The sequence below is a fragment of the Camelus bactrianus genome, chromosome 35 (assembly GCF_048773025.1).
Source record: "Camelus bactrianus isolate YW-2024 breed Bactrian camel chromosome 35, ASM4877302v1, whole genome shotgun sequence".
Lineage (NCBI taxonomy): Eukaryota > Metazoa > Chordata > Mammalia > Artiodactyla > Camelidae > Camelus > Camelus bactrianus.
Window position 1 is genome coordinate 22,974,044 of NC_133573.1, and position 17,499 is coordinate 22,991,542.

General features: G+C 34.5%; 1 protein-coding gene across 2 annotated transcripts in view; it reads right to left on the bottom strand.

The window, feature by feature from the left end:
* Positions 1 to 9,595: 9,595 nt before the first annotated feature.
* The window catches only part of MALRD1 (MAM and LDL receptor class A domain containing 1), a 438,921-nt gene continuing 431,017 nt past the window's right edge, over positions 9,596 to 17,499 (bottom strand). For both annotated transcript variants that reach the window (XM_074358489.1, XM_045511295.2), the window contains exons 40-41: positions 12,540 to 12,615; positions 9,596 to 9,914 (exon numbers count right to left, since the gene is read on the bottom strand). In XM_074358489.1, the coding sequence (XP_074214590.1) occupies positions 9,834 to 9,914; positions 12,540 to 12,615 (157 nt within the window). In that variant the 3' untranslated portion in view covers positions 9,596 to 9,833. The remainder of the gene's footprint in view (positions 9,915 to 12,539; positions 12,616 to 17,499) is intronic.

Consider the following 17,499-nt stretch of genomic DNA (forward strand, 5'->3'; position numbering starts at 1 on the left):
CGGAAATTAAGATGTAGCTAAAGAAATCGTGTATTGAAAAGGGTAAAAATAATGGTGTTCATGTATAACTGAAAAATTGTGCTCTACGCTGGAATTTGACACACCATTGTAAAATGACTATAACTCAATAAAAAAAGTTAAAAATAAATTAATTAAAAATGAACTTTTTAAAAAGAGTGTCATTACTATATATAAAATAGATAAAAACGAAGACCTACTGTATAGCATGGGGAACTATAATTTCTTATAACATAGATTGGAAAAGAATATAAAAAAAGGTAAATTATAGTAGATGTTTTTCAGAATTTTAATTGCTTTAAAAGATAATGCAGAAGTACTAACAATGTATTGGCATGCATAGATGTAAAAATTACAACAAAAACAGCATATAGGATTAAGAGTGAGGAAATGGAAAAATGCTATTGTAAGATCCTTATGCTGTACATGAAATGGTATTTGAAGGTTGGCTGTGATAAGTTAATATACATTCTATACTTTACAGCAATCAATAAAAATACAATTATTTACCTATATAATACAGGAAATCTCTAGAATAAAAAGTGCTATGCTTTAAAAAAAGCCTTGTTAATTAATGAAGACCTGATGTTCTCTTCTTATAAAACATTAGTTATAAATTGAAATTACAAATTTATTTTAATATGCTTCATTCTAAAGTCAATAAACATCATCCGTTTTTCATGCCATAGTCTCTCTACAAATTCAAATATAAAATAACTAAGATTAATATAGTAAAGAATCCAGTGGACAAGGTAGACAATATTTTGTTCTATATATAGTCTCAGCAATATGAAAAATAATAGTAGAAGTTTTAAAGTATTTTATTCTATTTATTCAGCCTTAAAAAGGAAGGAAATCCTGACACCTGCTACAACATGGATGGACCTTGAGGACATTATGCTAAATGAAATAAAACCAGTCATGAAAGGACAAATACTGTGTGTTTCCGCTTATATGTGGTACCTAGAGTAGACAAATTCTTAGAGGCAGAAAGTAGAATGACTGGGGCCAGGGGCTGAGGGGAGGGAGGAACGAGGAATTTAGTGTTCATGTGTACAGAGTTTCAGTTTTGCAAAATGAAAACGTTCTGGAGATTGACTGCCCAATAATGTCACGATACAAAATACCACTGTACTGTATGCTTAGAAATGGTTAAAATGGTACATTTTATGTTATGTGAATTTTATCACAGTTTTTTTAATTAAAAGGTTTTAATTTTTAAAAAGGTATTTTATTCTAAACAACAAGCAATTAGATGAAATCTTCCACTTTCTATTCCTTGCAATGGTAAGGAGAATAATAAATTGGCACTATAAAATCACCTTCCAGGGCATCATGTTTCAAAATATACCACTGAAAATTTACAATCAGTGTGGCGCCCCAGGCAAGAAGTGGAATTTTTAATGCAGAGCTTTCAATGGGAAGAACACTGCTTAATTTGTTCCTAATACTTTTTGCTTCATTTTCACTTACATTGATATTTTGGATCCAAAGACATAGGGAAAATAGAATATTTGTCTTTTCAGTTGCTGTAAAACACATTCCATTCCAATAAAACATATAAATAAAAGAAGTTGAGATTTTAATACTAATGTGTTCCTATTTTTTCAACTTTCAAATTATAGTTACTGGTATAATATGGTTGATAGAAACACATCCAGCATGGGCCGTTTTCTTGCATTAATTGAACTCATTCATTCTCATCTTTGGCTTGGTGATGGTTTATGCTCCACATGGGAATGAGCAGCACTGGGCTGGGTTTCTGAAATCTCCTTCCATCCCCCTTTCTTTCTTTTCAGTTCTGCCTCTAGATGCTGCAGTAGATCAAAGCTTTTCAAATGCAGCAACGTGCTCATTGTCTTTCAAGTCATGGTGTGATAGAGAGTGACGAAGAGGAACAAGGATGTTTGGAGCAGCTACAATGGTATCTATTATGCATCAATCATAGAAGGACGAGCTGAATTGTGCGGAATTGATATGTGCCTATTGTCAAAGCTTTTTCTGTAACATCAGATAGAAATAATCATTCAGAGGCAGGCTTTCCTGGGGAAGATACCCTCTCTCTTTCTGACATACATTTCAGTATGGTAGGTGGTGCTGCAGTTAATGTAAAGCACATCAAATGAGTAATTCAGTTTCAAAGAATTGATTTTAATGACTGTGGCAATACCAAATGATCAAGCATTGAAATGTATTATACCAAGCATGGAACTGGAATTCCTTTGAATTAGAAATTGTCTATTTTCATATTTATATCTGGCAAGCAATTTGAGTGTGGAGAAATGCAGATGCTTCAAGGAACTGCAAATGGGTATCTGCCAAATAGGTATCCATTGAGAGCAAAATGTCTAGTGCTCTTGAGAATCTTGAAATTCTTTTTCAGAAATCTCTAGGTCATGATAATCCTGCTTGGCACAGGCATAATTTGTCTTGTCTTCATCATACACAGGGCAGAGGCTACTTTGCACCATTTTCTTCTGCTAACATTTATAATTTTAAATGAAAATTAAGTATTTTATTCTATTTAATTTTATAGTATAATATCTCTGATTATGATGTACTTCATCAAAAGTCCTTCAAAAAGTGAAATTCCAATCTTTTTCTGATAAAAATTTCCCGGGGGATTCATGTGGTAGGAAGATGTATAAATTAGTCACAAACTAAGGAGATTTTTGTAGCTTTCTAGGCACTACAAAAAAAAATACATTTTCTAATGGGCACATTATTAAGTACGTAAAGTGACCGATATTGAATTAAAAAAGAAAAATCTTTTGAGAAGTTGTTTTTAGCTTCTGTGTAAGTTCCTTAACATTTTTTACATGGAGGGGAAAGATCTGCCTCTAGACTGTTACCGTGGGTTTTCTTGAGGAACAGAGTGCCATGAACCTAAGAACTGTGCAGACATAGAAGTGGCCACCAGACATTCTGTCTTGGCTCAGCTGACCCTGTGTGGAGAGATGACCTCTTCCCATGATGGCCATGGTCAAGCTGTCTTAATTAGACTAGAATGGATTAAAAAGAGGATAGCAAAAGAAAGGACTTAGGACTCAGTCTTATAATTTAACACAAACTAGAACAATATGCTCTCTCTCTTTCTCTCTCTCTCTATTATGTGTATATATGTGTATATACATGTACACACACACACATCTATATACATGTGTCTATATCTACAGCTACATCTGCGCCTACATCTATATCTATGTATTGTTCTTAAGAGCCTAACTTGTATCAGTAGCTTGTTTGCTCCACCATTACAAAGCTCTCTGTTGGACTGCACATTGTCCGAACATAAGGACTTTTCCTTTCTCTCCAAACAGTGCAACATCTGTGTATACATGTAGGGTAGGATGATACATGAGTCTGAGTGTGCTACTTACCTACCTGGACAGAATTAATGCCATTTAAATGAATACATTTCCTAGTTATATACCAGGGAGCTCTCAAAATTAAAGAAAAAGAACAATCAGAACGTGTGAAAGATTTGAAGCAGAGTTGCTTTGAGCATCGTAGTGGCAAGAGTAAGATCACCATCTTTCTAGGCATTTCCTTCAGATGTCTCAGTTTCTATTGCCTTCAGTCCAGCCATCTTCCATTTTCATGTGTCTTTGCTTAACATGCAACTTCCCATCAGAGAGAACTTGGCTTGCTTGGGAGTTGGTAAAATTTAATGCAGGATTTTTTTTGTTGATTTTTATAAGTACATGAGTCCAAATTACTTTTTTCTTTGCCATTTTCTAATTTTGTTAACATCATAATGTAGGTGTTATGATTAAAATTGGGAATGATGGCTTAGAATAGTTTAAATAGCATAGAACTCTGTTTCTATAAGATTTGAAATAATTTCCTTTGAAGCCATCCAGCTTTTTGAGTTCTCAATTCCTCCATAATTATTACTCCATGTTTTCTGTCATCTCTTAAATCAATTTTTGTAATTGGCACTTCCCTAGAAAATCATGAATTTTATCCAGATTTCCAAATTTGTTAGTATTCAGTAATATAAATTACTTTTTTATAATGAAGAATTATATTTTTAGTTTTATCAAAATATAATTGACATATAACATTGTATTAAAGTGTATAACATAATGATTTGCTATATGTATATACCATGAAGTGATAACCACAATAAGTTTAGTTAACATCTATCACCTTGCATATTGAGTTTGTTTTTCTTGTGATGAGAACTTTTAAGATTTACTCTATTAGCAACTTTCAAATGTACAATACAGTATTGTTAACTACAGTCACTGTGCTGTACATTACATGTCCAAAAATTACTTGTAACTGGCTTCTAAAGCTTGATATTGTAATATTTTTGGTTGTAAAGATTTCTGTCTTTTTTTTTTTTTTAATATCATTATCCTCTTACTATCTGTAGGATCTGTGATGATTTTATCATTTACATTTCTGACATTGGCTGTATATTTTTTTCTTTGACTTAGAGCTTTTTTATTTTATGATTTATTTCCCCAAAGTTTTTTGTTTGTTTGTTTCATCAGGGGTTTATTACTCTTTTTTAAGGGCCAACACTTAGTTTTAATGATCCACTTTATTTTATAAATTTTTTATTTTATTAATTTCCTACTTGGTATATTTGAAGAAGCTGGGGAGAAGAGTTTTGAGGTCAGCAGCGAGGGGAAGACAGAAATCCCAGGTGGGACGAGGCCACATTACATAGCGTGTTTGTTACTCAGATCTCCTCTCACTGTCTCACTGCCTTGTCTCACGTCTTCCACTATAAATATTTCTTTACAAATATTTGTTGAACAAATTAATGACAAATATAATTACCCCACAGTGACTAATTTTTTCTTTAGCCACTAGTTTATGGTTAGTGATGGACTAAATGGTCAATATCTGTTTGGGGAAAAAAAAGCTAGCTAGACAAACAGCAAGCTAGACAAATAACAACCTTGTTTGTTATTCCTGATCTGTTTTGCTGCATTTCTTTTACTGGCCCCAAATTATATACTGACTGGTAATTCCCTCAGCTGATTTCTCAGTAACACAGCTCTGGGCAAATACTATAAAACTCCAAGGAACTTGTCTTGAAAGGGACTAGAACTAGGACTAAATAAATACTTTAAAAATTAGGAAAATAAAACTGGTCTTTATTATTGCTTCCATGTTCTAGAGAAAAAATGAGTTCTTTTTTTTTTTGAAAATGAGTTCCTTTAGAGCATTTCACTCTCTCAGGATGTTTAATGACATGTACCAGAGTGACTTTTAAGTGGATCCTTAAGTATTATAATCATTAATTCATTTTTTTTCATGCATACTTCAACTGATTCATAGTTAGAGTTTTTTAATTCAGGGTGTGGCATGTAACCAGTTTCACTGAAATTTCACAAAGTGGATGATTATTACAAAGTGGTGCCTTCACTTGTAATTATTTAAAGAGCAAAGTCTTGGGTTTGATGATTCTTATTTTAGATAATAACACTTGCATTGGTTTTCTAGACATATCAGCAGTGAAATCCCAGGTGTTTTGCAAGTTGACAGAAAAGGATAATAACATGAAGACTTAGCAAGCTGTCATTGTTGACACAGTGAAATATATACTTGAAATCTTATTTTTTAAAATGCTTTTTGGAAAAAAAACACCTCAGAGTCCTTTTATGGATTTCCCCTGGTTTTTATTTTTAAGAATAAAGTTTAAGACTACTTATTGAGGAAGACATTGGCATGAATATAGTAGTTGGTTTACCTAAAGTACTGCCCTTTAAGGCTAAATAGAAGGCAGTTACTATTTAAAGGATTCATGAATCTTTAGTTCTTGGTGTGCTAAAGGTGAAAAATGACTGACAGTCAAGAAGATGAAAAAGGAAAAGCAAATTCTTACACATTTTTTTCAAAATGCCATCTAAATGTAGAAAAAAATAGGCAAAGATGATTTGGGTATAATAGAATGATATGTTATATTTATATGCCAAGAAAGCACTATTAAAATAAACTTCTTTATCACATTTGCTAGTTTGCTTATAGCTAAATATGCCTTGTCTTATTTATAACTTACTATCATCACCATGCTTAAAGTGGCTGATTCTAGTTAAAATACACATCCTGAGAAATATTTTTAGTGCTTATTAGATTTATGGAGATTACTGCTCTACTATTTATAGGAAAATGTTTCGACATTGCTCTAAACCAGTGCTTTCTGAGAGAACTTTATGTGATGATGGAAATGTTCTCCTTGTTACCTAACACAGTGGCCACAAACCACATGCGGCTGTTGAGCACTTGGAATGTGGCCAGTACAACTGAAGAAATGCATTTTAAAATTTCAGTTAATTTTAGTTAAATTTCAGATTAAATATCCACATGTGGCTGTCTACCATAATGCACAGCACATTATATCCATGTTCATGAGAGAAGACACATGGAATACTTAGAACAGTACTTGGCAGATAATCAGTACTTATTAGTTTGTTACTAATATGCTTAAAGTATATTTTGGGAAAGAGAAGGTTGGTCATGTGAATCCAGACAACAATAAGATGCTGTCTTAAATATTTGTGTTCTTAAATCCCTGAGAATCTGTCAGCACAACTCACTGGTATCCATTCTCCCGACATTTGCCAGCTTAAAAAAAAACAAAACAAAACAAAGCAAAAACATTACTTTCAGTAAATTATCTGTCCATTGTAGTATTTGAGATATTTTCATGATTTAAAGCTGAGTTATGTAATTTGTGAATCCTGTATGCTTCCTGTTGTTCCTTCCTCTATTTTTCTTCTTTTGCCTATTTTAAAAATCACAATGGTACAAATTTGGACTTACATCAGAAAGTTTTCAGAGGAAGAAAGATGCAAATAAAAATACATTTTTATTGCTAAATCTCACATTACATTATGAAAACAACACAGGCACCTACCTCATCTACTTATTGAATAAGAAAAATCAGTTTCATTCTTTCAGTTTCATAGAATTGCTGTGTGTATTTATAAGACCTCACAAATGTTTGATTTAAACATTTTAGAGGACATTTAGCTTGCACCTAAAGAAAATTTTAAATACTCTTACGAGTTTCTTAATTTCCATCTTCTGTAGATTTTCCGTAATTAGTCGCAGTCAGGAGCTATGTGTATGTTATGAATTCCTTCAATGTGCCTGTGAAACATGCCAACTTAGGTTGGATTATCATTTTTATTATTTCTTTTGTAAGAAAGTACACTTTCTCTACATGTTCCATGCAGTAGGTTTGAGGTCTTTGCTAAAACTATACCTGAATTTTAATTCTCTGCTTCTTTACAAATCCTGTAAGGTTACACAAAGATCCTCAACATATTTCGATGATAGTTTTAAGCTACAATAAGTGAAACATCCCAAAATGCATATGTCCCACAATGCCAGGGGCATGACTATAAACAACAAAACAACAGCAACAACAACAACTGATGCTCTTGGGTGAATTTTTCTAAGGTCAGAATTTTGTTGTTAATAGAAAAGCAGCAATTAGAAAACAAGATATTCATAGAAAGCAAAGCTAGAATGCAGTTAATGGGGCTGAAAAATTCACTTGGATAAAATTTCAGATTAAGTTTATTGCAAGTTTAATGAAAAGTAGTATTTCTCTCCAGTCTGTATTCTCAGAAAAGGCACTAATGTTGGTAGTGAAACTTACAGTGTACAACTTCCCCTATAGTGAGCTCAGAAAAGTCCCAAACATAGCGAGAGAATTGAAATTGTAAAGAATCAGAGTCCTTGCTGAAGGCACAAAGCTGTTACAATAACTAAGCAAACAGATGCCCTAGCTCCCAGTAGCCCAATTTGTGGGATAAAAATTGCCACATTGTTTAAGCTGTTTGAGTAAGGAGGTTTCTGTTTCTTGCAGCCCAAAGCTGCTGCTTTAAAAAATTGTAGATTTTACGCCACTTAAAATTATTACAAAATAATGTCTGTATTTCCCTATGCTGTGCAATATATCCTTGTTGCTTATTTATTTTATGCATAGGTAATTTGTATCTCTTAATCTTCCATCCCTATCTTGCCCCTCTCCCATTCCCTCTCTTCACTGGCAATGCTAGTTTATTCTTTATATCTGTGAGTCTGTTTATTTTTTGTTATATTAATGTCTTAATTTTTTAGATTCCACATATAACATAAAGCATTCGTCTTTCTCTGTCTGACTTACTTCACTAAGCGTAATACTCTCTGTCCATGTTGTTACAAATGGCAGAATTTCATTTTTATGGCTGAGTAATATTCTATTTTATATATATATATATAAAAATATATATATCACATCTTCACTATCCATTCATCTGTAATGGACACAGGTTGCTTCCATATCTTGGCTATTATAAATAATGCTGCTATGAACAATGGGGTACGAGTATCATTTTGAATTACTGTTTTCATTATCTTTAGATATATGACCAGGAGTAGGATTGCTAGATCATATGGTAATTCTATTTTCACTTTTTTGAGGAATTTCCATTCTGTTTTCCATAGAGGCTGCACCAACTTACATTCCTACCACCAGTGTACTAGAGTGCCCTTTTCTCCACATCCTTGCCAACATTTGTTACTTGTAGACATTTTGAGGATAGCCATTTTGACAGGTGTGAGGTGATCTCTAATTGTGGTTTTGACTTGCGTTTCTCTGATAATTAGTGATTTGAGCGTCTTTTCATGTGCCTGCTGGCCATCTATATATCTTCCTTGGAAAAATGTCTATTCAGGTCTTTTGCCCATTTTTTAATTGGGTTGTTTGGGGTTTTTTGAGTTGTATGAGCTGTTTATATATTTTGGATGTTACCCTCTTACTGTTTGTATCATTTGCAAATATTTTTGGCATTCAGTAGGTTGTCTTTTCATTGTGTCAATGGTTTCCTTTGCTGTGTAAAAGCTTTTAAGTTTAATTAGGTCCCATTTATTTTTACTTTTGTTTCTTTTGCCTTAGGAGACAGATCCAAAAAAGTATTGCTACAATTTATGTCAGAGTGTTTTGCTAATATTGTCTTCTAGGAGTTTTGTGGCTTCAGGTCTTCCGTTTAGGTCTTTAATACATTTTGAGTTAATTTTTGGATATAGTGTGAGAAAATGTGCTAATTCCATTCTTTTACATGTAGCTGTCCAGTTTTCCCAGCACCATTTTGTGAAGACACTATCTTTTCTTCATTGTATATCTTTGCTTCCTTTGTTGTAGATTAATTGACCGTAAGTGTGTGGATTTATTTCTGGGCTCTCTATTCTGTTCAGAACAAGAAGCTTCTTAACATATATTTTAGCATTATTTTTATATCTATGTAAAGATAGATGTTAAATGTTTATTTTTGTATTTATATTAAGATAGATGCTAAATGATTATTTGAATGAAGGCAAGTTTAGGATGGTAATTTGTCACATTTTTTTCCAAAATGCAGAAAAAACTTTTACTCATGGTTATGTTGATTAAAATTATGTGATTAGTTCACTCCTGCTAGTTTGTATACTAAATCAGTTCACTTTTATTTCTAAGCCCGATGGCATAGAAATAAGCATTTTTAAACTTCTTTATATTCAGGATCTGAAACGATTTGATTCACCATTTAAAAAATAACCATAATAAAATCAAAGGAAACCAAAAAACTTAAGTGGAATATTTTATTAAAATATTTGGATATGTAATGAACATAAGGTTCTGATTCACATTCCATGAAAACATTCAGTATACTCAGTAAGAAAAATCATTTGTAAATGTAATAATTAGAGTGGTATTCTGAATCCCTTCTATTGTTACTATTGCGTAAGATGAGTTTCTATCAGATTTCACGGACTGGAATTTTCTGTAAACGATACACACGAGATCGTACTTGATCTTGATGGCGCTATTTGAGATGATTCGATATGGTCTCCGGGCTTCTTGAAGTTGCATCATATAATGCGTTTGAGAAGGAGTACACAGAACTCTAAAGAAAAACACATTGAAAAAGTTACAATTTTGCATGAAAATAAGAGACTTCCTTACTTGCAGGATGCAGTGAGTTTTTAGTGGATTTTCACTGGAGGAATAACTAGAGCTTCCCAACTCTCAGTTCAACACCTCAGTTCACACTGTCTGCACCCCTGACACAGGCCTCGCCTCGCTGTCTGCTCAGCGTCCTCTGGGCATAGGAGCCACTGCCTCCTCCTGGCCTGTGGTGGGCTGGGGAATGCAATGCAGTGGCCGGGATTTTGACTACTTCCTTCTATGGTGCTGATTTCTCTAAGTCTGCTATTTTGATTATAGGTAGGTTAAACAAAGCAAAACAAATATATATATATTTAAAAACCCAACAGCTTTCATTTGGGAGAATTATATTTTGCAGTGTATATTAGAAAATCTAAAATGTGGTAAGTTGTACAGGATAACCAACCTGATTCCTTCAGCAAATAAATTGCAAGGGAGAAATAAGAGAGAATGAAACCTAGAGATTAAAAGAAACTTAAGAGACGTGTCTGTGGATGCATATACCTTATGTGGATCCTGATGTTTAAAAACAACAGTAACAAAGTATAAAACCTGCTATTACTTAAGAGATAACTGGGGTAGGCTGAACCCTGACTGCATGTTTGATTTTGTCATGGAATTACTGTTAAGTGTTTAACTGTGGCTTATGGTTTTTAAGTTCTTATTCTGGTACAAGTGAAATCTTGACTGGTAAAATCAAATGATATCTGGAATTTGCTTGAAAACACTCTGGTTGACACCAAAAATGAACCATAATGTAAACTGTGGACTCTGGGTGATAATGACATGTCAGGATAGGCTCATCCATTGTAAGAAATATACCCCTCTAGTGGGGGGTGTTAATAATAATGGGGGAGGCTACGTATGTGTGGGGACAGGGATATATGGGAAATCTTTGTACTTTCTGCCCTGAACTGAAAACTGCTCTAAAGAAAATAAAGTCTGTTTTGAAAAATATCACCACCATCGTGGTGGGTGGAGGAAATGAGTGGCAGGAGAGGTGAAACAAGAATGACTGTGGGTTGATTATTGTTGAAGTTGGATGATGGGTACGTGTTGGTTCATTGTACTAGTCTCTCAATTTCTATATCAGAATATGAGAATTTTCTCTAAGACTGTTTAGAAGGGTATTTTTGAAGAAGTCTCTTTCTCTGTTATAATGTCAGGGAAGGTGCACTTAGTTTAATTAATACAAAGTCATTTGTTTCTGAAACAGTAGAAATCAAAATAGTGACAAAAGTCAAGTGATATGACAGGATTTCTTCTCAAGCCATTCTTAATGGAAGGAAAAAGCATATAAAAGAGGAATGATTAATAAAAAAAAGTGAAATTTAAAACATATTTTAATTCCTTACATCATTATAACTTTCAGATACTAAAAGTTAAACTAAGCTAAAGATTAAATTTTCTTTTCTTTAGTAAAAAAATGAAAATAGGTTTACATTACACCTTCCTACTTTGTCAAGAGGATACATTGCATTTGGTTTCTTAAATATGCATTTCTTTCTTTCTTTATTATCCAGTAAGTAGAGCTACATTTCCATTTTCACTCTGTGTCTTGACTGAATTGACAAAAAATCATCCACATTAATTCTCTCTGTGCTCTGGGAAATACCTTGCTTCTTGTCTTCATTCCCAGTGAAACAATACTAAAAGTGTGTATGATGTCATTATTGAAGATGTAACCCACTTTAATTTCTCCTTTCCTCTTCTAAGTTATCAGGTAACAGAAAGCAGAAAGTCAAGGGTTATGGTCGACTTCAACCACATCACTCAAAAATACTAGAACACACCTGATCTGACACCTTTGCTACTCATTTCCAGGACCAGTAACAACTGTTTATGGCCTATTTTTATTTCTAAAAAATAGGGGAAGATTAAAACTAGCTTTCTAGATGCTGATTTTAACAAGAGAATGAATTTGATACAATATTTCTAAAATCAGATGGAAGGAAGCTTTCAGACATAAGGAGCGGTGTGTCATGACTACGCTGTTTTATACCCAGGTGGAGGCCACGTTACCCAAAGAAGGGGAAGAGACGTTTTGCTTCCCATTTTCTCTCTTGCCTACTTCACACCGCACTGATAAGGAGGAGCCCTAAAAAAGGCCATGCAAGACGCAACGCACTTTGGTTTCTCCTTTTTCCTTCTAAGCGATAAGGAGGTGGCCCCCGCAGCCCACACCCGGATTGAAGTCAAGCACTGAACGTTATCCTCCTTTTTGTGTTTGGGAATAAAGCATGAAGAACAGTCAGTGAAGAGTTACGGTGAGCAGCTGACTCAACTGTGTGGGTTAAACTGATACTTCCCAGATTTGTCAGCTCTCTTCGGGGATAAACAGTGACCACAAAGCCATTGAACAGTGAACTGTGTCTACAAGCAGACTGAAATGGAAACTGCTCATTGCCTGTTTATAGAGACTGAAACTCTTTCCCATCCCCAAATGGAATACCTCCACTAAAACCTATCTCTGAGCCGTGATGTGGGAACATGTCCAAACAACACTCAGTGTGTGTGTGTTTGTGCACATTTGTGTGCTTGTGTTCCCCATTCTGAAACAATATGGTTGCCCATTACCACTTACCTCTGTTTTCTCTGGGTTGCTCCCGTTCCCGTAAACTGGATTAACAAATGCACAGTGAACACTTCTTTTCCTTTTCCTTAAAACACACAGGGCCACAAAAAGAAAAATAAGTACCGTACTGAAATGCACCAGAGGACATTTTCAGGTTGTTATCTGGTGGAAACCTTTGAGAGACAAATTGTCTAGCGAGTGTACTTATTTTTATGAAGGCATTTCCGTAAGTAAAGACTTTTTTTTGCAGGACACCAACGCAACCACGTTCCAGAAAGCAAATGCAATTTGATCTCTGAATATTTAGATCCAAATGAACCCAAGCACGTAAAAACGTTATTCTTAAAGTTGATTTCTTAAATATTACTCAAGTAATGAAAAGGGTACAACATTAGAAAGAACAATGTAACATAAAGCCGAACAGGTTATAAGGAAAGGCCACGTTGAGGTCCCACAGACTTGAAAAGTGTCAAACTGTCTTGTGTATTGTGTGGACTCTTCCACGACAGGGTCCATCATAAAGATCGTAGCACAGGAGTCATAGTAGTTAACATTTTAAACACCAGGTTTAAACATGAGTGTTTCTAAGAGATCTTTATGTTAGTGTTTCCTTTCATGAATCACAAGGAGACCTGCCCTTGGTAACTGCACACATTGGTCTAGATCTGTGTAATTTACTCTGATTAACTGAGCTCCTAAATGACCATTTCCTTCCTATACTTTAGTTATTTACGGGTCAACAGACTTATTGGAAGACAACGAGCCCTGGCATAGTTGGTCACAACTGATGAAGAAAAAAATGCTCATCACAGGAACGAAATAAATATAACCAGATAACTACATATACCCTGTTGAAGATACAAGGAAAACCCTACACATGTACACACACACACACATGCACACACACACACACACACACACACATGTACAAATACACATAGTAGAGAATGGAGGACCAATTCCAGAAAGGTTGCCAGTGTCTTGAGGAGGCAGCCAGGAAGAAAATAAATACAATGCATGAATATTTTTGCCTTATTAGAGTATAAAGACAATATTTGTTAATAACATACTCTTAAATCCTAAAAGAAAAGGTGGTAAAGAGGAAGCTCTTACTGATGTACTCTTTGAAAAGAAATTATCAGAGATATGACCTCTTATTTCATCTACCAAACTCCATGGTCCGCTCCTAAAAAGTAACGGTATTAGCGAGCCCAACAGCGTAAAACCTGGGTTATTGGGTTGGCTGGCAATGCATTCTCCCTGTAGATTCAGTGTCTTCTAAGCTTCCTGACCTCCACTGTTTCTATGCAATTGGCTTAAATATTTAATAGCTTAACCAGTTGGCCCTCATTGCATCTACATTTTGGTTAATGATGAAGAGGGTCATAGCAGCCATTTTTGTGTGTTATTTTGTTAAAAAAAAAAAAAAGCAGCAAGGATATAATTTTAAATGGATGAGGCAACAAATAAATTCCTTAACAACTAATTGAAAGTTTATGAGTTGCTCTAATTAAATTGAATAAGTGGTGTTTGATTCTTGGCCTTTTCTCTCTCCAAGACTAGTCAGCGTTCAGGTCTCAGAGCAGGAAACTCAGTATGTGGCAAAGTTAGGGCATGAGCCTAGACGGGGCTGCTCTCAAAGCTGAAACTGGGTGGTAGGTGAAGGGCCATTCTGAAATGTGTCAAAATGTGAAAGCAAAGGCTGGGACAGGAGAGACTGAACATGGAGGGAGGATTCAAACAAGTGGAAACTGGGAAGGAGTTAAAGGTGGGACAGCCACAGACACCGACAGCTCAGAAAAATTAATCTCGACTGAAATCAGGAAGCAGAAGGAAACCCAAACCATAAGACGAGACAGGACAGATGGTCCAAAGGCTGGGCAGGCCACCAGGCACTGAAGGGACAGGCTTGGCTGTCAGCTGGATAGAAGTGAGGCACAAGCAACACAAAAGATCTTGATGTGAGGTGATTATTTTTGCCTTGAATTGCTGGGGCCCCAGATGACCTAAACCAAGATTGGCAGGTGGAAGTCAAGTAAACTGATCAATTTTCCAATCCTATTAATTCAGTATGGAAGCTACTTTTCTTCCAGAAGGATTTTCAGTCTTAAATAACTTTCTATTAAAATGAAGTGGCCAGCCTTTAGGGACTGGGTGACTATAAAGAAAGAAGGGTGATATATAAGTCTAAGGACATGGAATTGTCATAGAAGAAGAAAGAAAGGGTCACGGGATGAGTAATGGAAGGTGAGCAAATTATGTTTACTTCAAGTTATGTTTATTGGCGATCTCAAACTTTTATTCTCCCAGGTCACGGGTATGTCTCCCAATAAAGGAAATCTCTGAATTGTTGGGCTTGCTTATTAATGTCTTTCCTACTTAAAAGGTAAAATATTACCTACTACCCATAGATCGACTAATTTCTCATGTCAACTCCATACATTTATTATTTCAAGTTCTATGATATAATTTTCCACCTTCATCAACTATATAAAATTAATATTCAAACATAAACAATTTTACTTAAAATGATGGATCCTGATACGCGGAAAGCAAAAATGTCTGATTATGAAGTTTTCCGCCAGTTCTGTGGTGCAATGATATTAGGCTAAAAAATGCTATGTTCAACTTACTGTACTTGTCATTAGGCAGATGGCTCTTTAAGAGCTGGGATTTCAAAGAATGGAACCACCTCCTAGAATGAGCAGGGCACTGACTTAGAAGTTCAAAGGAAAGGAAGCTGCCTGGATCACCTGAGTTTTCCTCACTTAAATTATCAGTACCTTACATTATGATTAAGCTCCGGCTACATCCAGTATGTGCAGGCACTGTGTAAGGTGACATCTTTAGGAGGCTAAACAGAGATACATCAGTGCAGAACTAGGATAATTCCGATGTGAGTTTCCAATTTAAATTTAGTGTGCATTTGGATACCTCCAAAGGAATTGACTTCATGGCTTATTAACTAACAAAATTGTTTTAGCGTTGATTAAAAACATGAAAGTATTTACAGTAGATATCTCAAATTATTGTAGATGGGCAATGAAGAAAAACAAAAATAAGACAAATATTCACCTGTGTTGCATTCAGTAAACATGGCTTTGAGGTAAATGCTTATATTTTATATGTTATAATAGATTTATTAAATTATAATTCACACACCATACAACTCAGCCATTTAAAGTATATAATTCAAAGGTTTTTAGTAATATTAATTTTATTAACTTAATTATTAATTTAAAAAACTGTGGTTTTATATATATATAACAAAATTTGACATTTTAACCATTTTTAAATGTTTACAATTCAGTGGCATTCATTGCATTCACAGTGTTGTGCAACCATCACCATTATATATTTCTAAAACATTTTCATCACCACAAGCAGAAATCCTATAGCCATTAAATAATAGCTCCCCATTCTCCCCTTCCTAAAGCCCCTTGTGACCTCTAATTCACTTTATATCTCTATGAATTTACCCAGTCTAGGTACTTCATGTGAGTGGAATCATACAATATTTATCTTTTTATGTCTGGCTTATTTCACTTAGCATCATGTTTTTAAGATTCATCCATATTGTAGCATGTGTAAGAAGTTCAGTATTTTTATGGCTGAATAATATTCCATTGTATGCATGTGCTACATTTTGTTTGTTTATTCACCTGATGTTGGACACTTGAGGTGTTTCCACCTTTTGGCTGCCAAGACTAATGCTGCCATGAACGTTGGCATGTAAGTATCTGAGTGTCCATTTCAATTCCTTCGGGTAAATAATTAGGAGTGGAATTGCTGGGTTATATGGAGATTATATTTTAGGTCATGAGGAAGCACCAAACTATTTTCCATGGCAGCTGCACCATTTTACCTTCTGATCAATAAACTATGTGGGTTTCTATTTCCCCACATCCTCACCAACACCTGTTATTTTCTATTTCATTATTTTTGCCATCCCAAAAGGAGTGAAGTGGTATCTAACTGATAAACATTTTTATCTCTAGTTTCGTGGAGCTATAAAATCTTCACTAATTAAAACTAAATTATAATGCTAGTGTATGAGAAAAAATATTATGCCAGTGTTTGGTCAGTTTTAGGGTAGAGTCCAATTGCCATTTAATGTAAACTTCTTTAGATGAAATAAGTGAATAAAACTTTATCTAGGTTAAAAGAAAAACAAGGTGACAGTGAGCATAGATATCACTCTGAATGTTGATGAATGGCTATCAGGGGAGTGACAAAGCAAGAATGACAAGACAATGCCTGAGTTGTTTTTATTGACAAGTCTACACTTCAAAATAAACATCTACTTATGTGCTTTGCAAGTTTATTAATTAATAATTTTAATCTACTTTTATAATTTGCTTAATGAGTATATCTTATTAATTTTATTTACTAATTAATTGTTATTTTTGGTTGTTCTTAGTGGTTTACTTTCTTTTTATTAACAACAGACATGTTTTTCTCTAACTTACTAGTATGTCATTTTTGTGTGCCTAAGAAACTGGTCAGGCTTCACAGTCAAATCCACCAAACACCCAGTCCTATATTATTAACACCTAGTATTGTAAAATTCTACTGTAAAAAAATCTGTCTACTAAAAAGTATGAAGAACTACACTTTCTGAAACTGGGCAATCATAATGCAACTATCAAGGTGATTTGAAGGGATAAATATGATCATTGATTTCCCAAAAGATACATGCTGGGCATGTGTGTATGGCAGAATTTGCTCTCATGCTTCCACTAAAGAATTGATTTCTATATTTGTTTCTAAATGCTGAAGAACATTCTAAGGTCCAAGAGATAACTGTCCTAAGTGCCTGAAGGAAAATGATGTCTATGATGTGCTGACCCACTCCTTAAGACGGCGGGATGCTAGAATGCTGATTATGTTATTTATCACTTATTTATTTAAATTTATCCAGCATTTCTAGGACATGTACTATCTATCAACCAAGTACTGTGTTAGGTCC